General features: G+C 42.1%; 1 protein-coding gene across 4 annotated transcripts; it reads left to right on the top strand.

Moving 5' to 3' along the window:
• The first annotated feature begins 9 nt into the window (after positions 1 to 9).
• TTF2 (transcription termination factor 2) lies at positions 10 to 18,889 on the top strand. 4 transcript variants are annotated; one of them, XM_065676619.1, is made up of 23 exons: positions 10 to 106; positions 216 to 327; positions 819 to 905; positions 1,621 to 1,687; positions 2,177 to 3,145; positions 3,234 to 3,345; positions 4,585 to 4,779; positions 5,008 to 5,165; positions 6,201 to 6,282; positions 6,581 to 6,691; positions 7,577 to 7,727; positions 8,414 to 8,519; positions 9,230 to 9,420; positions 9,926 to 10,079; positions 10,846 to 10,937; positions 11,705 to 11,787; positions 12,284 to 12,423; positions 13,751 to 13,921; positions 14,499 to 14,551; positions 15,590 to 15,743; positions 16,740 to 16,822; positions 17,706 to 17,780; positions 18,574 to 18,889. In XM_065676619.1, the coding sequence occupies exons 1-23, from the start codon at positions 79 to 81 to the stop codon at positions 18,716 to 18,718; spliced, it is 3,519 nt and encodes a 1,172-aa protein (XP_065532691.1). In that variant the 5' UTR covers positions 10 to 78; the 3' UTR covers positions 18,719 to 18,889. The 4 variants fall into 4 exon arrangements, 3 of the variants coding, with proteins under 3 accessions (XP_065532691.1, XP_065532689.1, XP_065532692.1); XM_065676617.1 differs by having other exon boundaries at positions 1,618 to 1,687; XM_065676620.1 differs by having other exon boundaries at positions 22 to 106; positions 216 to 331; positions 1,618 to 1,687.
• The last annotated feature ends 1,600 nt before the right edge of the window (positions 18,890 to 20,489 follow it).

The following is a 20,489-nucleotide window of genomic DNA, read 5'->3' as shown; positions in this document are numbered from 1 at the left end:
TGACTTCACAGCGCGGGGGCGATTGGGTCCGCCACTCCCTTGGCACGCTCTGATTGGTTGATTTGATTGTGGCGGGCGATGGAGGCTGTGCCGTGCACGGAGCATGGTGAGGGGCAGCGGGTGTTCCGCGTATGGCTGGGGCTGGGGCTGGGGCTGGGGCTGGGGCTGGGGCTGGGGCTGGGGCTGGGGCTGACCAGCTCTCCTCCGTCCTGCAGGGACCGTCTGCTTCCTGAAGACGGGCGTCCGCGATGGCCCCAACAAGGGGAAGAGCTTCTACGTGTGCGGTGCTCAGGGCTCCGCGGCCTGCGGCTTCGTCCTCCCTGCACCGTAGGTGCAGGCTGGCGGGGCGGGAGGACTGTTCCCTGTTGTGCCGCTGGGGGGAGGTGCGACCGGCCGGGCCGGGCCGGGCCACGCCACACATGGCGGCGCACCGCTGGTCTGAGGGAAGCTCAGTGCTGTGTCAGCAGTTGTGGAATCACGGAATGGTTTGTGTTGGAAGGGACCCTAAAGCACATCTACTGCCAGCCACTGCCGTGGGCAGGGACACCTCACAGTAGACCAGGGTGCTCAAGGCCCCTTCCAACATGGCCTTGAACACTGCCAGGGAATGGGGTAGCAACAGCTCTAGGTAACCTGTGCCAGTGCCTCACTGCCCTCATAAGGAAGAATTTCTTCCTAACATTGCACACTTACTTTCTTAGTTATGTAGTCTTTGAGAAGACTCTCCAAGTATTTTGTCCCAAGTAACTGTTTTTGCTGCTGCTGTTCCCCGTGCCTCTTGTCTTTATTCTTCCTCCTTTCTTTTTTCCTCTTTTCAGTATTCCTCCTTCTCAGTGCTTGATCCATGAGGGCTGCATGGTGGAGCTGCAAGTCCTGGTTCAGGTTCAGGACACGAATGAACACCAGTAAGTTCCTCAGAGTGGAAACAAGGGTTTGTTGTACTGGTTTGAACATCTGGACTTGTTTGATGGGGCTGACTTGCAGTTTCCTTCTCAGATTGAAAAGGCTCATCCAGCCTTGAGGCCTTCACTTAGCATGTTTCAAAATGTTTGCTATTTTTTTAGCAACTATATTCAGTGGTATAAGTGATCAGATATGTTTGTTTTTAACAGAATTGAACATGTCTCTGTGGTTGCATTCATCCAAGGCTCATGATGATTATTTCAAATTCACCAATTTTAATTCTGATAAAGTTCTTGCATTTAACTGGCAGTCCTGTTCCAAAGTATTTCTGTTCCTGAAGTGCTTTAAGATGAGGTGGCCTGGGTAGTGTAACTAAAAGAATAGTTGTTTCATTACACCTTGAAATCATAGGGTACTTCTGAGGCTCTGAGCATAGACAATATTTTTGCCTGAGCTGTTGGGTTTTTTTTACTGCTGAAATTAAAAACCAAACAACCCAAACCCCTAAAAATTCTTAGGGTCCTAAGCTAAAGAACAATGCTTCTGTAAAAAGCCTTTTGGCGAGTGTTCATGGCCTTTTGTTTTAGAGAAGTCTGGATATAAAGTGCAGATCAAGAGGATTTGTCTGGGATGGTTTTGGTGCAGAGTACTTTTTAAAGAACACTTCCAATTCTTTACTGGCTCCTGCAGTTCAAATCTTGTCTTATTCTTTAGCAGGTTGTTTTACCGATGCCTTAAAAGTAAGTTGAATGGGAAGAAGTGGTGTGGAAGCATCCCATGGAAGGTATGAATTTTTCATTTGTATTATAGTATCAGCTTATTCCAGCATGACTTTTCATTCTGTGTACTGTAATAACCTCTGAGACTACATGGAGGAAGAGATTGTATTTTCTAGCTGAAAAGTGCATCACCTGCTGTCCTGTAGATGAGACTTCTCTTACTCCTCAATTGTGTGAAATGTTCTCCAGTCTTAAAAAAAAACCTCTGGGTTTGATCTTTGGGTGTCCTCTTTTCTTGAGGATGATGCAGTTGGGACTTGGTCCTACAAAACACAGAATGGCAAAGAAATGGTTCTACAAAACATGGGAATGGCAAAGAAAGCAGAAAACCAGTATTTTTGTTTTCCTTGTAAGATGTTTATCCTGATCCTGCTAATGTGATAGGAAGAAAGATGTTTGTAGAGAATAAAGTCTTGCTTGAGATGATCAGGTTGTGTGTATAGTTAGCAGGATTTAATATTTTGTACATTAGCATTTACTCATATATATTGCAGGATCCAAAAGCTACCAAAGTGTCAAAAGCCTTAGAATCCCACCCCAGCACAGCACCTCTCTTCAATCCCAGTGGGCAAAGAAATCCCTTCAAAGTGATATACAAGAATTGTGAACCATCGTCTTGCAAACAAATGAAGCAAGGAAATAGAGAGGAAAGTAAAGCAAATGGAGGAAAAGCAGAGAAAGAGAGCATGCTGGTGTCACATAAAGAAAAGAAATCGACCTCTGATTTCTCCATAGAGAAAGAACCTCTAGAAGGGCTGAAAACTAAGAAGCAGGCCAAGGGAAACGGGAGTGATCCAGAACTTAAGGAGAGCACAGTGTCTGAATCTAAACTTGATCTTTCTGAGACCCTGAAAGGAAAAAACATGCTTTTGGAGGGAGAGAAATATGATGGTGGTGGCAGGGAATCCAAGAAATCTTCAGAGTGTGTGGAGAAAGAGCCAGGCGGGAGATCAAACCCCCTTCCACCAAGTCTTGGAAAGCAAAGCACAGCCACCGAACCTCCAGAGGAGGAGCAGCTTCAAGAGAAAAGCTTAAAAAGCTGTGGGGATAAAGAAACCAGGGAGAAAGGATACATTAGTTGGAAGAAAGGAGAAATGAAACTGATGTCTACAGGTGTGATTTCTCTAGCAGTGCCACAACTGGCATCACAAGATGCTGCCCTCAAGGCAGGAGCAGAGGCAGTGCTGCCCAAGACACATATCAGGCCAGGGCTGGGACAGCCTGCTGATGAAGTCTCTGGTAGTGACAGTGATGATGTAGAATTTGTTTGTTCCTCATTAGGTAAAAGTAAACCTGAAAAATTAGTTGAGGGTTTGCAGTCAAGAGAGATTCCTTCAGGAAAATCAGGAAAGAGTATACAGGGGACATCTTTGCCAGGAGCTGTAGCATCGCATCATGTGGAAGGACCTCAAGACCCTAAAGCTCTTCACAACCATCTTGTAGTCCAGCTGAAGCAGAAGAAGGTAACTTAATTGCACCTGTTATTCTGACCTGATTGTTCTTTGTTGGCAGAAAGCACACTCAGCTTTTGGATTCTTCTGTGTTTTGCAGAGTACATTGGCTACAGTGAACATTCAGCTGCTGCCAGATAAAGGGGAACGGTTACTAAAGCAAGTGCAGGATTTGGAAGCTGCACTTAGTACTCTTAACGTTTCGACAGCAGGTACTACTGGAAATCAGGGCTAAATTTATGCTTTTTTTTTTTTCTTCCCAGAACTTTGCAAAACAGTTTGTCTTAATATAGTTGTTATTATTGAGGAAATACAGCATAAAATTATATATGGCATGTGGTCTATATAAAGTTATATAGATTTATATAAAAAACTATATAGACTTCTAAAAGTTATGTAGAAAACTTAAAGTTATATAGACTTGTATAGTGTTGAGATTCACTGAAGGTGAAAAGTGTTAGTTGCAAAGTGTGTGTCTCGGAGAGGATGAATGGAACAACTTAGGCATTTCCCTTGAAGCGTGATGGCTTCCCAGAAGAGTTTCCTCCCATAGTTAAGACCCAGGGCTAGTTCTTTTTCTAGCTTTGGCTACATGATTGTGGCAGATGTCCCTCTGAGAACTTGCCAGTGAAGTGTTAACTTCCTCTTTGCTTCAGAGTGAAACAATGCTGGTTATGCGTGTTTTGGTTGCTGTGTCTGAATGTTTCAGATACAAGATACAGATACAAGATAGCAGCTTCCAGTATGCCATTCCTATAAAGTGATTTCCCAGTTCTGTTGACTAGTATTAATCATCTGTGGAAGAAAGGCATTTTGACCTGTATGGTCACCTCAACAAGACAGTTACTTTGTGATCATAATATCAATTGTGTTGATGAAAAGATACTTTGATAACTCTGGAAACTGAAGATCTGTAGCAAGGAATTAGTAACTCGAGGGCCACCACACAACAAGCAGTCCCAGTGTCTTGTACCATATCTTTTTTTAAGCAAGACAGACTTTTCCAGGAAGGAGATAAAAGCTCATGAGTTCTTGGTCCATTTATTCTTCTTGGATATTTTGAAAGGGTTTTTTGACCAAAATGTCGATCAGAAATTCCTTTTAAAAACATCTAAGCCCTGTGGGAACAGTGTACAGAATTGACCTTGTGTTTCCACTAATCTGATTGTAGTTGCAAAGTTCACAGTGTTGGTATAAATCACACATTCAGGCTTGAGCAGAACTGCATTGCCTGCCATGTAGGAGCAAGCTAACAGTAGATAAGGCCTGGTAGTAGTTGCAGTGGCTTGAGTGATATGGTAACCTGCTATCCTGGTAAACCCATGCAACCACTTAATACTTTGCAAGCAGATTACTGGGGGGAGGGAAAAAAGGCAGTTCTCTGAGCTGTAACAGAAGTCTCTGAAGTCCATTGTGCAACCTTGCCAACCTGCAGTTCCTCTCTTCTGAAGGGGAGAAAAGCACAAGCAGCAGCTGCTGTGAGGAATCTTTGCCTAACGCATTTGGCAGGCCAGGTGGTACGAAGTTGGTAACACCACTACCACTCCAGGATCCTACAGCAAGGACCCCTTCAGGCTCACACAGTCACCCCTCTGCTGCTGCTGCTGCTTTGGGTTCCAGTGAATATTACAGCCACAGTTTTGGAAGTAAGTACAGAAAGACTTTTTGATTAAAGAAAACGCTGGTGAGAACTATTTCTAAAATAACCTGCAACTTGTGGATATGTGTGAGAGTACTAAACCTTTTCTGTTACTGTGATCTGCGTACTGCCCACTGGGCATCTGTAGCCACTGAGATCAATCTCAGAGATGAAAGATCTGTTTGAGAAGTTAGCTGTGTAAACACATCTAATGTGTAATACTGCATCTTTACAGTGAACTCTGGTATGCAAAATCTATATGGAGGAATAATGACAAAAGACCGAATCAGGACTGTACACGGTGCCATAAGTGAAGCTGTTAATCATCTTCACAAATCTTTAGAATCTTGTCCAGAAGATCAGACAGTAGCTGAAGATCCCTGTGGGTTGAAGGTAAGTTGGCATGGATGGAGGACGTTATGCTGATGAATGAGGTGCAACATCTGGGTGATATCCTGGAGCATCCTGCCCTTTCGCACTTTGAAGCACTTTGCAGTTTTCATCCTGCTGGCAGGAAATGCTCTAATTACTTTCCATCCATGAGAATTGCACTGATGTTCTACCGTCTTGCTATGGTTTTCTTCAGAGTATGTAGTGCTTGAATGAAGTAGTTGTGCTTCACTAAAAACAACCAGCTCACACCCATTTGTACCTGACTGGCAGAACAGAGGCAGGCATCTAATGAGGAACAGACTGAGAACCTTCTTATTGTTCTTTTCTCCAGTCAGGTCTCCCAGAGAGGTATAAAAAGTCTTTTTAAAAAGTGTTGCAGATGATTGAGTTCATGCAACCCAACAGATTCTGGAGTAGTCTGTTCTGATCTTCAAAAAAGCAGTTTTTTATCAGTTGGTGCAGAGCCCATAGTTGAGGTTATGTGCAAGGTATTGGAAGGCACATGTCTCTGCAAGATGGTGCATGATGTATGTGTGTTGTGTCATTGTCAGATCCTCTTGAGACCTTTCTAGTGCTGGGGAAGGCCATTTAATGTCTCACGATGATAGTATGTACTCCTTCATGCTTTAAGAGTCAGTGTAGGTCTTGGACTTGGTGAAAAAGGAGAAGTATTCTCGATTCCTCTCCTTGACAGTGATGCCTGTTGTGAGCAAGGTAGGCTTGGGTGGATTTTCCACCTGAATGAGCTGCCTTTACATACTCTCAGAGCACTGTGAGGCACAAGGTTGGTTTGCGTATAAAGTACTAGCAAGGCTGACCTATAGTACTGCTAACCATAGCAGTATGGTCAGCATACCTGTCTTCAAGATAAGCAACTCCTAAGATATCCCTGTCCATGTGGGAGAAGAACACATAGGCAAACTCCTTTTAGTAAGACTGTAGTAGGACAGTTCAGCTGGATAATTTGGTACAGGGTGCAGAAGGGTCTGAACTCTGCAAGATGTTTTCTTCAAATCCTCTGTCTTGCCTTCTCAGGTTCCACTGCTTCTGCATCAAAAACAGGCGCTTGCATGGCTACTCTGGAGAGAAAGTCAGAGGCCGTGTGGAGGAATTCTGGGTAAGCACCTGGACAGGAAAGTGGATTTTGGGAGGCAGATTTATGGCAAAAACAGTTTGGCACATAACTTACTTGGAGACCAATAACTAGTTGTTTTGCAGACGTGTTGAAGCAGCTTGTTTTAATGTGCCCTTTGACTGATTACTGCTATTAATCCATTCCAAAATGATATCCTGTATATGTCGTATATATATTTTTATTTCCTGAGTTCCAGTATGTTGTGGTATTTACCTCAGTGTAGATCTGAGCTGGGGGACTCATTTTTGCAGGTCATCACAATTTCTGTGTCTTTTTCTAGCGGATGACATGGGCCTGGGGAAGACTCTAACAATGATTGCTCTCATTCTGGCTCAGAAGCAGCTCAAGACAGAGAAAACAGAGAAGTTAGAAATATGGCTATCCAAAAATGGTACAGAATTTTTTTACACCATATAGTACACACTTTAGGCATTTCAAATGGCACTGAATCATGAAGTATTATAGGTTAATGATTACCTGTGCTCAGTTCACTTCTGTAGGAAAATTCCATGGAGCTTCATGTTTACTGCACTCCCTTGAAAGGCCTTTCTCTTGATCAGTCATTTGTTCTCCCATTGGATGTGTAAGATTTCCCAGCTCATTAACACCCCAAACAATGTAGAGTATTTTTTAATTGATCAGTTTCCTGAACCGTAGTTTTTTCAACATATGCATATTTTTTGTAGGGACTTAAATTAGTTACTGCTCACTTCCCTGTGACTGATTCCACCCATTCCCCAGTCCCCCAATAATAATATTTTTGTCTTGTCTGTAGAGATAAGGGATGTGAGAGTTTTTAAAGAGTATCGATTCTGTGTTCACAGCCTGTTAGTGTCTCCATCCTCCTGGAACTGGTTGGACTACTTTTTCCTGTCTTGCCAAGTTTACTCACTGTGTGTTCAGTTTTCCTGTATGGCTCAAACCAGTAACATCTCAGTCTTCTAGGTCAGGAAAGAAGACTTTATTTGGCACTATATTCTCAGGAGAGATCAGGGTTAGTTCCTGAATTCTAACCTTTCAGCTTATCCAAAGGAGGTGCGCAGATACATAGCATAACTCTATGTGGACCAGAAGTGATGCATTAATGGTTTAAGTAGAGATTTTTCCACCCGGAACCATCAGTTCCCAAGAATGAACTGTAGAGATGTCTGCTTCACAGACTGTGGTCACAGGAAAAGTGGACCAGTCTTCTTAATTGTTGTGAATTTCACAAACTTCTGTCTTTGTTGTAGTCTAATGTGAAGACATTGAAACCTGTCTCAATATTTCCCTGCAGATTCCACTGTTATCCCTTCCTGCAGCACTTTAATAATTTGTCCTTCATCCTTGATCCATCACTGGAAGAAAGAGATAGACAAGCGTGTGGGCTTTGGCAAACTGAGGGTCTATTTGTACCATGGGCCAAACAGAGATAAACATGCTGAGGTGTAAGTGCTAAACCGCAAATATGACCAAGAAAAATAAAATGCTACTTTAGCAAGAGATTGTCTAGATTGAAGCTGAAATCTGGTGGCTGTAGAATGATGAAAAAATCTGATGTGGAGGATCCACAAGGTCAGGCTGATGTCTGCTGTCGAGGTGTATATAGCAAAGTCACTATGGCCTGTCCCCATTCTGAGTTTTTCTGGTGCAGGCTATTGCTGTTCCTGATAAGAAAGAGAGTGAGGAAAATAAAAAGTGTACATTCTCTAGAACATCTCTTGCTTGCAGAGATTGTCTGTGACAGTTTCTTCCACACTTGTGCTTTATGGGTGTACTTTTTTATTATCAGCTTAATGTATAATTCAGAAAATTTTCTATACCACTTTAGGCCATGCTGAGCAGTATTTCTGGGTGCCAGATGCTAAGTGGGTTCTTTTCATGTGGTGTGCGTTCTGTGCCACTGGCTTTTACTGTCTTCTTTGAGCTTGCTGTGCCTACCTCTGGTATGCATAAAATGGGGACAATGTGTCCTTTCTGTTGTTTGCCATGAAACTCAGTTTTCTGTAGAACTCTACATTTCAGCTGTTTTAGAGCTGGGTTGTTCTTAAACCTTCAGTATGCATTTTGTCTGTCTTGTAAAATGAATTCCTCATTTGTTCTTGCTCCTTATTACTACTTTCCCTTTATGCAGGCTCTCCAGATATGATGTCGTTGTCACAACCTACAGCCTTCTCTCTAAAGAGGTCCCCACAAGCAAAGAAGAGGGGGAGTTCCCTGCAGAGGACCATGATGTGACGGTGGGAAGCCATGCTGCTGATAAGAGGATTGCCTTAATGTTTTGTTCTGAAGTGTTGCATACCATTGTTTCAAGTAGCACCTTATGTATGCTACAGTGAGCGGGTTGAATTTGTTTTTTTCCATGAGTCCCCTGTTGAGTTTGCACAATAAAAATGAAGTGGTAAGAGGAAGTGCTATGAAGGGCAGAAAGACAGTGGGGAAATACATTAACAATAAACCTGTTGTGTAGTAACATACGCTCTACTGAATATAGTTGAAATGACTTAAAAATCATTTTAGGAGTTTCACCTTGAGTGGGGCTGAAGGAACTAGAGACCCATGTTCTGTGTTCTTTGCTGCTTGAAGCACTAACATCACTTTAAACTACCAGAAACCTGCCACACTCAGGCTCTGGGTTCAGTCTGAAATGCCTCTTGGGAAGAAAGAGGTGATACAATATTAAAACCAAGAAAACCAGCAAAAGATCAGAAATCATTATCAAGAACAGGAAAACATGTTATATTCTTCAGTTTATAAACATTCATGGAAGCTTTGAAGAGATAATTATTTTTTTTTAAAGCATATCTTACATGACAGTAAGAGCTCAATATTATTGCTGCCTAACATCAGGAAAAGGCTTCTTGCTGGTAAAATTGGTTTGCTTGTGGCTGCTTAGAGAGCCTAGTAAGTTTATTGCTCTGGGTTATAAATAGTCTGCTTTTTCTTTCAGAGTGGGTCATCTCCCTGTTCCCCTCTGCTCAGGGTAGCTTGGGCTCGAGTTATATTGGATGAAGCTCACAATATTAAAAACCCAAAGATTCAAACTTCTATAGCTGTCTGCAAACTGAGAGCCAGTGCCAGATGGGCGGTCACTGGGACGCCAATACAGAACAACTTACTGGACATGTACTCTCTCCTGAGGTGAGCTGGCTGCACGTGAACGCAGGGACAGGGGTCCGATTCCAGTAATTCTTTGCTGATGAAGTGCTGAAATTGTTCTAAGTTTGAGAGGTTTCTAAGATGTGGGGTAGTGAGACTGGTTATGTTAACAGAAATTTTGTGCAAAAAACTTTGCTCCTACCAGGCAGTGGGAGTGGATGGGGGGAAAAGAGGGTGGGAGTGAGCAAGCGGCTGCATGGTTCGGAGTTACCAGCTGGACTTAAGCCATGACATAACACACATTTCGTTTGGTGATGATGAAGTGACTGGTACAGAATCAAAAAAATGCTTTCACAGTGTTAGTGATGGTAAGACTTTTGAACCAGCAAGGTATTGGTGCCATTACAGCAGAACTGTTATTTGCTGCTCCTAGCAGTTACAACATTTGGAAATGGTTTGGTTTGGATAGTGAGGAATTTTGTTCTGCTCACTCGAGTAGCTGAAGAACTCTTCTCTTGGTATGAAGTCTCCTTCCTTCCCGTCGTAGGTTTCTACGTTGCTCTCCTTTCGATGAATACAAAGTGTGGAAGTACCAGGTAGATAATAACACAAAGAAGGGAGGAGAGAGACTAAGCCTTTTAACCAGGAGTCTCTTATTACGGAGAACTAAGGACCAGCTGGATTCAGCTGGCAAGCCCTTGGTAAGATCTTCACCATCTACAATGAGACAACCATTCCATGGTTTTCCTTGCAGCAGCCAGTTAGTTATTACATGCATAAATTTGTTAATGGGTGGGTTTTCCTGTCCTAATGTGGTTTCACAGGAGTGCATGCCTGTGGAGTGCTAAGATTGTTTAATCCAGAAAGCAGGAATACACAGAATAATTAAACCTTTTAGTTATAAATCACATGCAGACAAGCATATGTCAAGTAATTGCAGCAAGTAGATGTCCGCTTAGCGGAAAGTTAGCCTAGGTCTCTGAGCTAGCCTAGATCTCTAAGAATCAAAGCTGCTGCATGTCAAATGGATCTGGTTTGTGCCAGGGCATTGGCTTTCTGCATTACTCTTTACAAACAGTCTGTTACACCAGTGACATAATACTCAGTTTGTCTGTAAGCCTTTAAATGGTATAGTTCTGGTGTACTGTCTGATTCTGAATAGGGAACTATTTTTACAGTGCAGTAAGTGAATCCGTCTCTGGTAGTTATGTGGCAGTCCATACTTAGTTGCTCATGCCTTTTGTTATCAGATGATTTGGAATAAAGATTTTTATCTTGAGTGTTAACTAGGCTACTTGGAGTTCTGTGAGTACCTGTGTTGTGTCATAGTTGAATTAATGCAAATACCTTTAATGAACAAACCTTTAATGGGACGCAGGATACTGTGTTAAATTGTGGAACTGTGTTTGTGATGCTGCGTAAGATTTCTGCACTATATACATATGACCCTGTGTATTTTTACTTCAGGTATCTCTGCCCCAGCGTAGCACACAGTTGCATCAGTTAAAACTTTCAGCAGAGGAGCAGTCTGTGTACAATGTGCTCTTTGCAAGATCAAGGTATGAATATGGGTAGAGATACAGTACTTTGTGGTGTTGTTTCTGCTGGCATGAGAAAATCAGAAAGAGAAATCTACTTTGGATGAGCTTTAGGACAAATTCCTGGTTTGTTTGGTTTTTTGGATTAGTTTTCCCCCCCACTTTCTGACTATCTGTCAAGCATGTTTGAAAGTACATCACTTGTTCTGGTAAGAGTTGAAATTGATTTATTTATTTTCTCCCATATGCTCGTGCCTTGTATGAGCTTTGCAGTCTAGCCTTGAAACTGCAACAGTAATTATGAAATGATGATGTGCCAGTACATGTAAAGGAGAGAATTTATCTTCTTTGCCCTGCGATATGTATACAATTGGAAATTATGCTGGCCTTTCTAGATGGCTGTAATGCAAGCTATTGTCACTGCATGTTTTCCTCGTGTTTCTCTCAACAGTATTGCTGTAAAAAGTCTTCCTTGCTTTTAAATACACATTTAAAGATGTCCCTTTGTTATGAAGAAAGTTACCCATTGAGCCCTCGCTCCTATTATACTTAAGGTATTCCAGTAAGCAGACTTGCTTCCTCTTGCAGTTTCCAAATGGATGTTGGTTTTGATCATATTTAAGTTAAACAAAACTGGGGAGGAGGGGGTGGGTGTGTGTTAACTTTGTGAATAAATGATTAATGAAACCTTTCTTACCTTAATGTGCCATCAGCTTGCTTGTTGAAGCTCAGGTCCCTCTTGTCTTTTTTCCTGCAGTAAATCATACAGTCTTTGCCTGTTTTTTCAGGTCAACACTACAATCCTACCTAAAGAGACAAGAGCAGAAAAATGAAGGCAGAGAGTATGCCAGTGGTAACCCATTTGAGAAAGGTTTGAGCACACCATCCTCTGAAAACATTTGCAGAAGTGACACTTAAGTGTGCAATTAAGGAGGGAGAATGGACCTGACCGTGTGGGGTCAGGACTTTAGAAATTCTTTAAAATATGCTCCCCTGATGTTACAAAGTATCATACTATAGTATTCCAAAAGTCTGTTCCCACCGTTGTGGCTCTGGGCAAATCTCTTAATCTCCCTGGGTCTAAAATTCCCCATTGAAATAAAGGTCTAATTGCTCAAAGAAGAGGTGTTAGTATTAGTGTAAGGTATGTGGCACTCTGATTTGTGTTGTGGGTTTTGTCTGGTTGGTTTGTTTGGGTGGTTGGTTTTTTTTTTTTTTTTTTGGTGGGGTTTGATGGGTTCCGAGTTAAATAGGGTGTTTGCTTGCCTGTTGGTTCTCTTATTGATGGAGCCCTTGCTGGAGGTGGCTGGGCAGTGCTTGGAAATGCCTCCAAGAGCTCTTAATGTTTTGTCTCCCTTCTTTGGCAGTTGCACAAGAGTTTGGGCTCAGTCAGAAGGAATTTCTAGCAGACTCCCCAAGTGCCTCCCAGGTATCAAGTACTGTCCACATCTTGTCCATGCTGTTGAGGCTCCGTCAGTGCTGCTGCCATCTCTCCTTACTGAAAATGGTAATTACATTGTATTTTAGTGGTGTGGAGTTCTTTTGTGGACATTTTTTTGAGTGTTCGTGTAAGTTAACAGACTTTGTAACACCCTTACTTAATCTCAAAGCTAGGGGTGGATGAACTGAGCCATTTCTGGGACTGTGTTTTACAACCCGAGAGGTTTTTAGATGGGCATACTTCCTACATTGTTCCCCAGCATTGTTCCTACATGAGTTCCCCAGCCTGATCTATGTGGGCAGCTGTGTCTTGGGAAATACCTTTAATCAGATTAAAAAAAAAAAAAAGTAGAATTTTAATGACAAAGAAGTCGTCTTGCTCCTAACCTACTCTTGAAAAGTGTGTAAGTCCACAAGTGTAGCCTGTTTCAAAGGCTTGTGTGTTAGAAATTTCTGTAAGTGCCTTGACTGAAGTTACCTTGCATGAAGTGGATCAATCTTTCAGAAGTTCTTGCTATGTTACATAAAAAAGCTGTAGAATAAGTCCAGATACTGAGGGAACAGGCAGGTATTTATCTTCTGACATCTTTAATCCTGCAATTGTTAAATGCTGTGGAAGGGGGAATCCAGGAGACTGGACCACAAAAAATGGCTGAGCTCACATGCTTTCCCTACACTGCCCCTTCCTGGGGCAGAATAAGGGGCCAAAGAGACTGTTGGTTTGTCTTTATATCATCCTGTCTTTATATTGATAACTTCAAACGTACTCTCCTCAGCAGACATAGAATCATAGAATCATAGAATAGTTAGGGTTGGAAAGGACCTCAAGATCATCTAGTTCCAACCCCCCTGCCATGGGCAGGGACACCTCACACTAAACCATCCCACACAAGGCTTCATCCAACCTGGCCTTGAACACCGCCAGGGATGTAGCACTCACAACCTCCCTGGGCAACCCATTCCAGTGTCTCACCACCCTAACAGGAAAGAATTTCCTCCTTATATCCAATTTAAACTTCCCCTGTTTAAGTTTTAACCCGTTACCCCTTGTCCTGTCACTACAGTCCCTGATGAAGAGTCCCTCCCCAGCATCCCTATAGGCCCCCTTCAGATACTGGAAGTCTGCTATGAGGTCTCCATGCAGCCTTCTCTTCTCCAGGCTGAACAGCCCCAAGTTCCTCAGCCTATCTTCATACGGGAGGTGCTCCAGTCCCCTGATCATCCTTGTGGCCCTCTCTGGACTTGTTCCAGCAGTTCCATGTCCTTTTTATGTTGAGGACACCAGAACTGCACACAATACTCCAGGTGACATCATGCAGACTGTGGATTGGTACTGAATTTGATCCTCAGCCTTGACTGTAGTTCCTTATAACCATATTGCTTTTTTCCCCTAGGCTCTGGACCAAGCTAACTTGAACAGTGAAGGCCTTTCCCTCTCCATTGAGGAACAGCTTAGTGCTTTGACCCTGTCTGAGCTCCAGACTCCTGATTCCAAGTCGACAGTCTACCTCAGTGGCACAGCTTTTCAAACAGATATCTTTGAAATCACCAGGGAGAGCACCAAGGTATCCTGGTTGTGGCTTTACTACATTCCTTGAGAAGCTTGGATTTCAGCACTATGCCTTTTAAATTGTTAATGGATAGTCACACCTTCCTAATTACAAATCAGGCTGAAATAAGGTGAGTAGATTGATAATCTGCTGAGCCTCTTCTGGGAAGACTCCAATTTATCAAGTGTTGATGGGTACTTCTAATGAACCTGGGAGAATCTGGCAGTGCTGAAAAAGGGTCAGTGAGAATCTTGAGCACTGGATTCACATAAGTTTAGAAAAGCATCCATGTGAGAGCATGATTCTTGTGAAGACCTAGAGAAAAATGGAATGGCAGCAAGTGGAGAGGTGGCAGTAACTTTACTTCTCACAGGAAGGTTAGAATCTGTAAAACATGCTTGTATGATTTGATTTCTTAACCCTGTTTGCAATGGTAGGAGTGTTCTTGTTAGTGACTATTAAATGTGTTGAAAGTCTGAGCACAGAAGAAATTCCAGTTGAGAAGTTATTTTGATCACTTCCTATTTTAATGCAGAGTAGCCAAGCATCAACTGGGTTATGACAGCAAACAGACTAACTTTTTTTCCTGCAGATAGCTCGCCTCTTGGCTGAACTGAAAACTATTCACTCCAAGTCTCAGAAGAGGTTAGTAAGCATGTAGTTTTCTTTAGTCACAGTGATCGAGAGAAGCATGTCTCTTGACAGCAGCAGAAATATTTTAAGTTAATTGAATACGAAACTCCTGGTATGGTAAAATGGTGGCAGTAGCTGAAAGACTTTGAGGGGAGTAAAAAAAAAAAAATTAAGACAATAGAGGGTAGTTTAAGATGTAGGTAAGTGTAAATGCAAGTGAGCGTGTGAGGAATCTCAGGCCTTGATGCCCAGGAGGACTGTTCTCCAGAACCAAAATTGGGAATAATTTGTATTGAAAAATAATTGCCCTCGCCTCTACAACCCACCCACGACCCAGAAAAAGTGGGGGAATAAAGTGGTTAAAACTGAACCTGTTTAAAATAAAGGAATGCATTGATAGAGGACTGAAGTGTTTCTGAAGTCCTGCAGCCCTTGAGCAAGTTCTCTCTCTTTGCTCCACACCAGACTGCAGTGTTACAGGTTTTTCTGCTTGTTTTCGTTAAACTATGTAGAAGGATGCACTTACAGGTGTGTGGCTGTGAAGTAGTTAGAACTGTGTTATTCTGGGGGTGGATTGAAAGGGGAGGTCCTGTTCTTGGGCAACTCCAGAGTTGTGCCATATGTAGAAAGCTCTTTTTCTAAAGTCGTCCAGAAAGTTTGCCCACTATAAGAATGGGAACACCAACAAATTACTGCTGTTTAATCCAAAGAGCGTGGGGAGTGAGAAACCCAGGGGACTCCAAGTTTGGTGTTGCTATTGATTCATTTTGCAGAGAAAGCTCAGAATTGTGACTGGTAGGTAACAATGTAGAATCCAAAACCAGAAGTGAAAGTTATAGACCTAGTTTGTCTGAAGTTTATTGGGTGGATGAACCTTCCACAGCAGGTTCTATCACTACACCTATAGGTGAATGTTTTTCTGAATTGGGAAGGGACTTGGCTCCAGTTCACCATGCGAAGACTGCCTGAATCCTTTGTCTTGGGTGAGACACTGCAATAACCAAACCGTTACAGTACACACAAAACTTACTTCCTTTTCTCTCACTCCAGTGTTGTTGTCTCTCAGTGGACAAGTATGTTGAAAGTTGTGGCTGTGCACCTCCAGCAACGAGGGCTGAAGTATGCAACAGTGGATGGCTCTGTCAAGCCTAAACAGAGAATGGATGTGGTAGAAGAGTTCAATAACAATCCCAAAGGGCCTCAGGTATGAAACCAGCGTAGAGAAACAGTTACTAGCACTGCTATGAGCAGCTGTGATAGCTGACTTTATAATTCCATTTACTGGAATCTACTTTCATTTGGACCTCTTAACACATGACTAAACACATCTGAATGCAAATTAATTATTCATACTTAATCATTGTGTTAATCACTTCATTTGGACATTGATGTTCCTGTGATTGAGGCAGGACAGGTTGTCTCCTCTGATGATGGATCTGTGCCTGGGAGGGAAGAATGTGGTGCTTTAGCTTGTTTTCTTTGCTTGAGTTCTTGAACAAGCTGCTATCTACAAAACAGATGTTTCTCCTTCTAGCTTTGAACTTAAAGGGAGATTTTTGCCAGCTGTATGAATAGCTAACCCCTTAAATAAGATCAGGGTTTTAAGGTACCATAAAATTGAGTTGACATAAAATTGAGTAATAAATACATACATAGTAATTGTCTCTGTCCTTAATTGATTTCTTTTCCTGCTGTACAGGAAATAGTTTCTAAATTAACCATCTGCTGTATCCCCTTCATTCCCAGGCACTCATCTTTTTCTAAATAGTAAGTAGGTTACGTGGAAACAAAGTGAAAGGAGTAGTAGACTGCTTCAGTCTAGTTGCCTGGGTTTGAATAATCATTATTAATTCAGGGTTGGTGCTGATCGGTCCCATTGTTGGCAACAGTCTGTCATCAGAGAGGCTGGTCACTTGAGCAGGACATAGACAGTCTGAACTTTTCAGTCCTTTCTCTAGTCTGTAAAAATATATCAGGGTAATATATGTATGGAATGGTAAGCTGGCCTCTCTGAGCCATAATTTCCATGTCCAGGCTTTTATGCTTCATCAAGTAATGTCTGGCAAGCTCCCAAATGCATAATAAATATACAAATGTAATATAAATATGACAAACAGTTTGGATCAAATGTAGTATGTGGAGTATATGAAGTATTAGTTTTATGAAAACAGGCTTCTTAACTCTCATTTGGTCTTTGAAGGTAATGTTGGTCTCATTGCTGGCTGGAGGCGTTGGCTTAAACTTGACTGGAGGAAACCATCTCTTTCTTCTTGACATGCACTGGTAAAGAGAAATTTCCATCTTGAGGGGGAACCAAGTTCCATACATGCTGCCTGTATCCTCACCATGTGTATTGTGATGTCTGATACAACTGGGTTGGAAGCATTTAGCTGAGAGTGATTAATTGTGGAGAAGTGTTTTTACTACAGCCCACTTCCAAGACACTCTGATTTGTCAGTCCATTGCTTGCCACCATGAAATACAGTTCTGCAGGGGTAAAAAAATTAGGAGGTTAACAACAGTCTAAAGAATCAAGTATGCAGGCTGTATCACAAAAAGGTACTGGGGACTTGGCAGTCCCTAGCTTAATTTCTTACAGTAATGAAAATGGTATAGAAATACCCCAGGGAATTTCTCTCGAAACAAGTTGATTGTGTTGAGCAGTCAGTAATCGGGCATAAGTAGTGTACTTTGGGATTTTAAAGGTCTATAGAAAGAGTGCATCAGAGCTCCTAATCATGGTCAGAATCATCCTGTAACTGTCAAACAGAACCACTTCCTGTGTAAATAATCTTGAGTGAAGGCCTTTCGTGGAGTTTGCCTGCCTGCTGCATTCTCCCTTTCCTCACCAGCTACTCGGCTTTCTCCAAGAACTAACTATTGGCCAGAATATGGGGCTACACAGAACAGTGGTCCGATGCATACAGCTGATTAGTGTGTAATTATAGCATACATCTACCAAGGGTAAAGGGAAATACAGTCAGGGTGAATACTGGTGATCAGACTACTAAACCTAAGGTAATACAGGAGCAGTTTTAGTTCTACAGAGGAAGAAAATGGGATGCTCTGGAGGCAGGCAAATGAGGCAAGCATAGAGGCTTTGATATTTCAATTATTCCTGAACATAAGCCCTTAAGTTTTTGGGTGTTTTTTCTTTATCTTGCAGGAATCCTGCTCTCGAGGACCAGGCTTGTGACCGCATTTACCGAGTGGGGCAGCAGAAGGATGTTGTGATACACAGGTCAGGATTTTCCTTAGTAGTAAATGAGGCTGTTGCTGCTCATGGCCTTAGCTGGTGAGACAGGGCCTTGGTTTGAAGTTTGTTTCTTTACTTAGAGCTAGGCATAAGGTCTCATGGGGGTACTGAGAGAGACCACATGAAAATGTTTCTGTGTGGTACTAGCCTGCATGTTGGCTGTCCTGACAGCTAGTCATGGTTTATTGTTTTCCAACCTGTGATTTAGTGGGAATGTCTTGTTCATTCCAGAGAAAAATTCTTACACAAAACCATTTCTCTTCTCTTATCAAGTGGAGATTTTTTCACTGTGCTGGCTAATCCTTAACCTTTCTATCATCACTAACATGAACATATAGAGCACTTCTAATTAGATGCTGTTTCTAAAAGCTACCTTTGCTTCGTTGCTTGTAAGTACCAAAGGCTAGCTTATTTATTGTAAATACACAGCAAATTATAAGAAACTGGAATCTGAAATACTATCTGTGTACAATGCTTTTAGTGTAATTGGTGGCATCAGTTATCAAACAGTCATTACAGGATTTTTATCACAGAATTACTACTCTTCAGATGACCAAAGTTAATGCCTAAAGTGCATCAGACTGAAATTTTAAATGCTGTCACATGTGGATGTGAGAACAGCTGTTTTCTGTACATGGGTATATTTTGGCAGTCAGACAGAATAGGCAATGAATTTTTAAGTAAGACACGTCTTTGGAAGCTTACTGGGGAAGTGCTTATACATTGCTGACACCTTTTCCCTAGCAGTGGAGGTGATGTGGAGTTTGGGGTTTTTTAGGTTTGTCTGTGAAGGAACGGTAGAAGAGAAGATCATACAACTTCAGAAGAGGAAGAAAGTTCTTGCCCAGCAGGTGCTGTCTGGCAAAGGGGAGACCTTCACTCAGCTCACTCTGGCTGACCTCAGAATTCTCTTCGGCATCTAATTATCCTTTACAATACACAATGGAAAGAAATTTTATACCTACAAGCAATGGTGCAGACTTCAACAAAGTTTAAATGGTTTAAATGGTACTTATTTTATCAAAATAAATGACATATTTGTAACTGTAAATAAAATAACCATAAATAAAATAGCTACTAACTTTGAAAGAGAAGTTACCAACTTCAGGAGTTCATTTTAATACTGAAATGAGGTTGTTGATAAGAAACTAGATGTTGTTGCCTGTACGGTCAGGAATAAGGTTCACTGTTTCCTTTTGAGTGAAGGAGAGATCTATTTGCAGGTCAGCAGTTCCTGTTCATACAACAGTGTCCCAGTGGAGGGTGATACGGCTGTTAGTCATTTTTCTTACCTGCCTTGACATGATGCACAAGTGAAGCTGTGGTATTATTGCAATTTATAGCACGGATACAGGGGTCAGGGAACACAAAAATAGTAATTTGCATTTTTCTATGTGCTTATATTCCTAAATTCAGCCATGGTGCAAGTGTTGAGTAGCTCTCAGAACCAAGCAAGGCTGTGCAACTTGAGCAATTTCAGATCTGCTTGGAGAGCACAGCACATGCTGCTCATTTGCCTTGTGACTCGTTTTCTGGAAAACATCAGGACATTCTGTTCACTTCCACAGACAAGAAGCCATGGAGTAGTTTTCAAAAATTATTTTGGTTTGGACATTTACATGAGCAGAACTTGGGTTGTAGTTTCTTCTCAGGAGTTCACATGCACTCTGGTCTGAGCTCCTCTTGCTTTCTTTGGAGCTACTGCTCACCTAGCAGGTTTTCCTCTTTAAGGTATATTACTAAATACAGTTTAAATCCATTTCTTGTACACATTATCCCTTTGTTCTGTGTGTCTTCATTTGGCTGAATGTAGCTGTAGCCTCAGTTACTCAGTTACAGCAGTGTAACTGTTAGTAATGTAACAGTTATACTGGTAGTTGATATTTCCACAGGGATTAACTGCTTTTTCTATTTGTATAAAGTTCTCTCTTGGAAGGTGCTTCAGCCTGTCTTAGGAAACCCAAATAGCCAATGAGATAGGAAGTGACATTCAGCTGAGTTCAGAGAAATGCTCAAGCTGAAGGTCCAGCGTGTTCCTCTAGAAACCATCTTCTGAAATGGCAAATTAATGCAGCCAAGAGAAGTGAATGAAGAGTATGTGGCTTTGGTATTCAAGTTCAAATTTTTAAAGTAATGTGGGGGGAAGAAGTGGTTGGACTTCGGTTTGCACTATTATCTTCAGAACTGAGCAAGAAGGCATCTCGAAGTACTACTAAATAATGTTAGACCATGTGTCACCAGCCATTTGCATCTCACTGTGACACAAAAGCATTAAGGCCTCATTTCTATATGGAACAGAAACTTCACTGTAAACTTGATATGGGGAAGTTCATGAGTTTTTTTTTTGTGATTTGTGTGTGTGTGTGTGATTGCCCCCACGGCCCCCCCCCAGAATCACAGCATGGTTTGGGTTGGAAAGGGTCTTAAAGCTCATGTAGTTCCAAACTCCTAGCAGGAGCAGGGACACCTTCCACTAGACCAGGCTGCTCCAAGCCTCCTCCAACCTGGCCTTGAACACTGCCAGGGATGGGGCAGCCACAGCTTCTCTGGGCAACCTTGTGCCAACCGAGGCCACACTCACAGTGAAGAATTTCTTCCTAATACCTAATGTAAATTATCTCTTTTAGCCATTCCCCTTTAGTCTTATCACATGCACTTGACAAAAGCCCTTTTTCTGCTCCCTTGTCAAAAAGC

This window comes from Lathamus discolor, chromosome 4, assembly GCF_037157495.1.
Source record: "Lathamus discolor isolate bLatDis1 chromosome 4, bLatDis1.hap1, whole genome shotgun sequence".
In the NCBI taxonomy this organism is placed as follows: Eukaryota; Metazoa; Chordata; class Aves; order Psittaciformes; family Psittacidae; genus Lathamus; species Lathamus discolor.
Note: the sequence above shows the minus strand (reverse complement) of the source record. Positions and strands in the feature narration are given on the sequence as shown.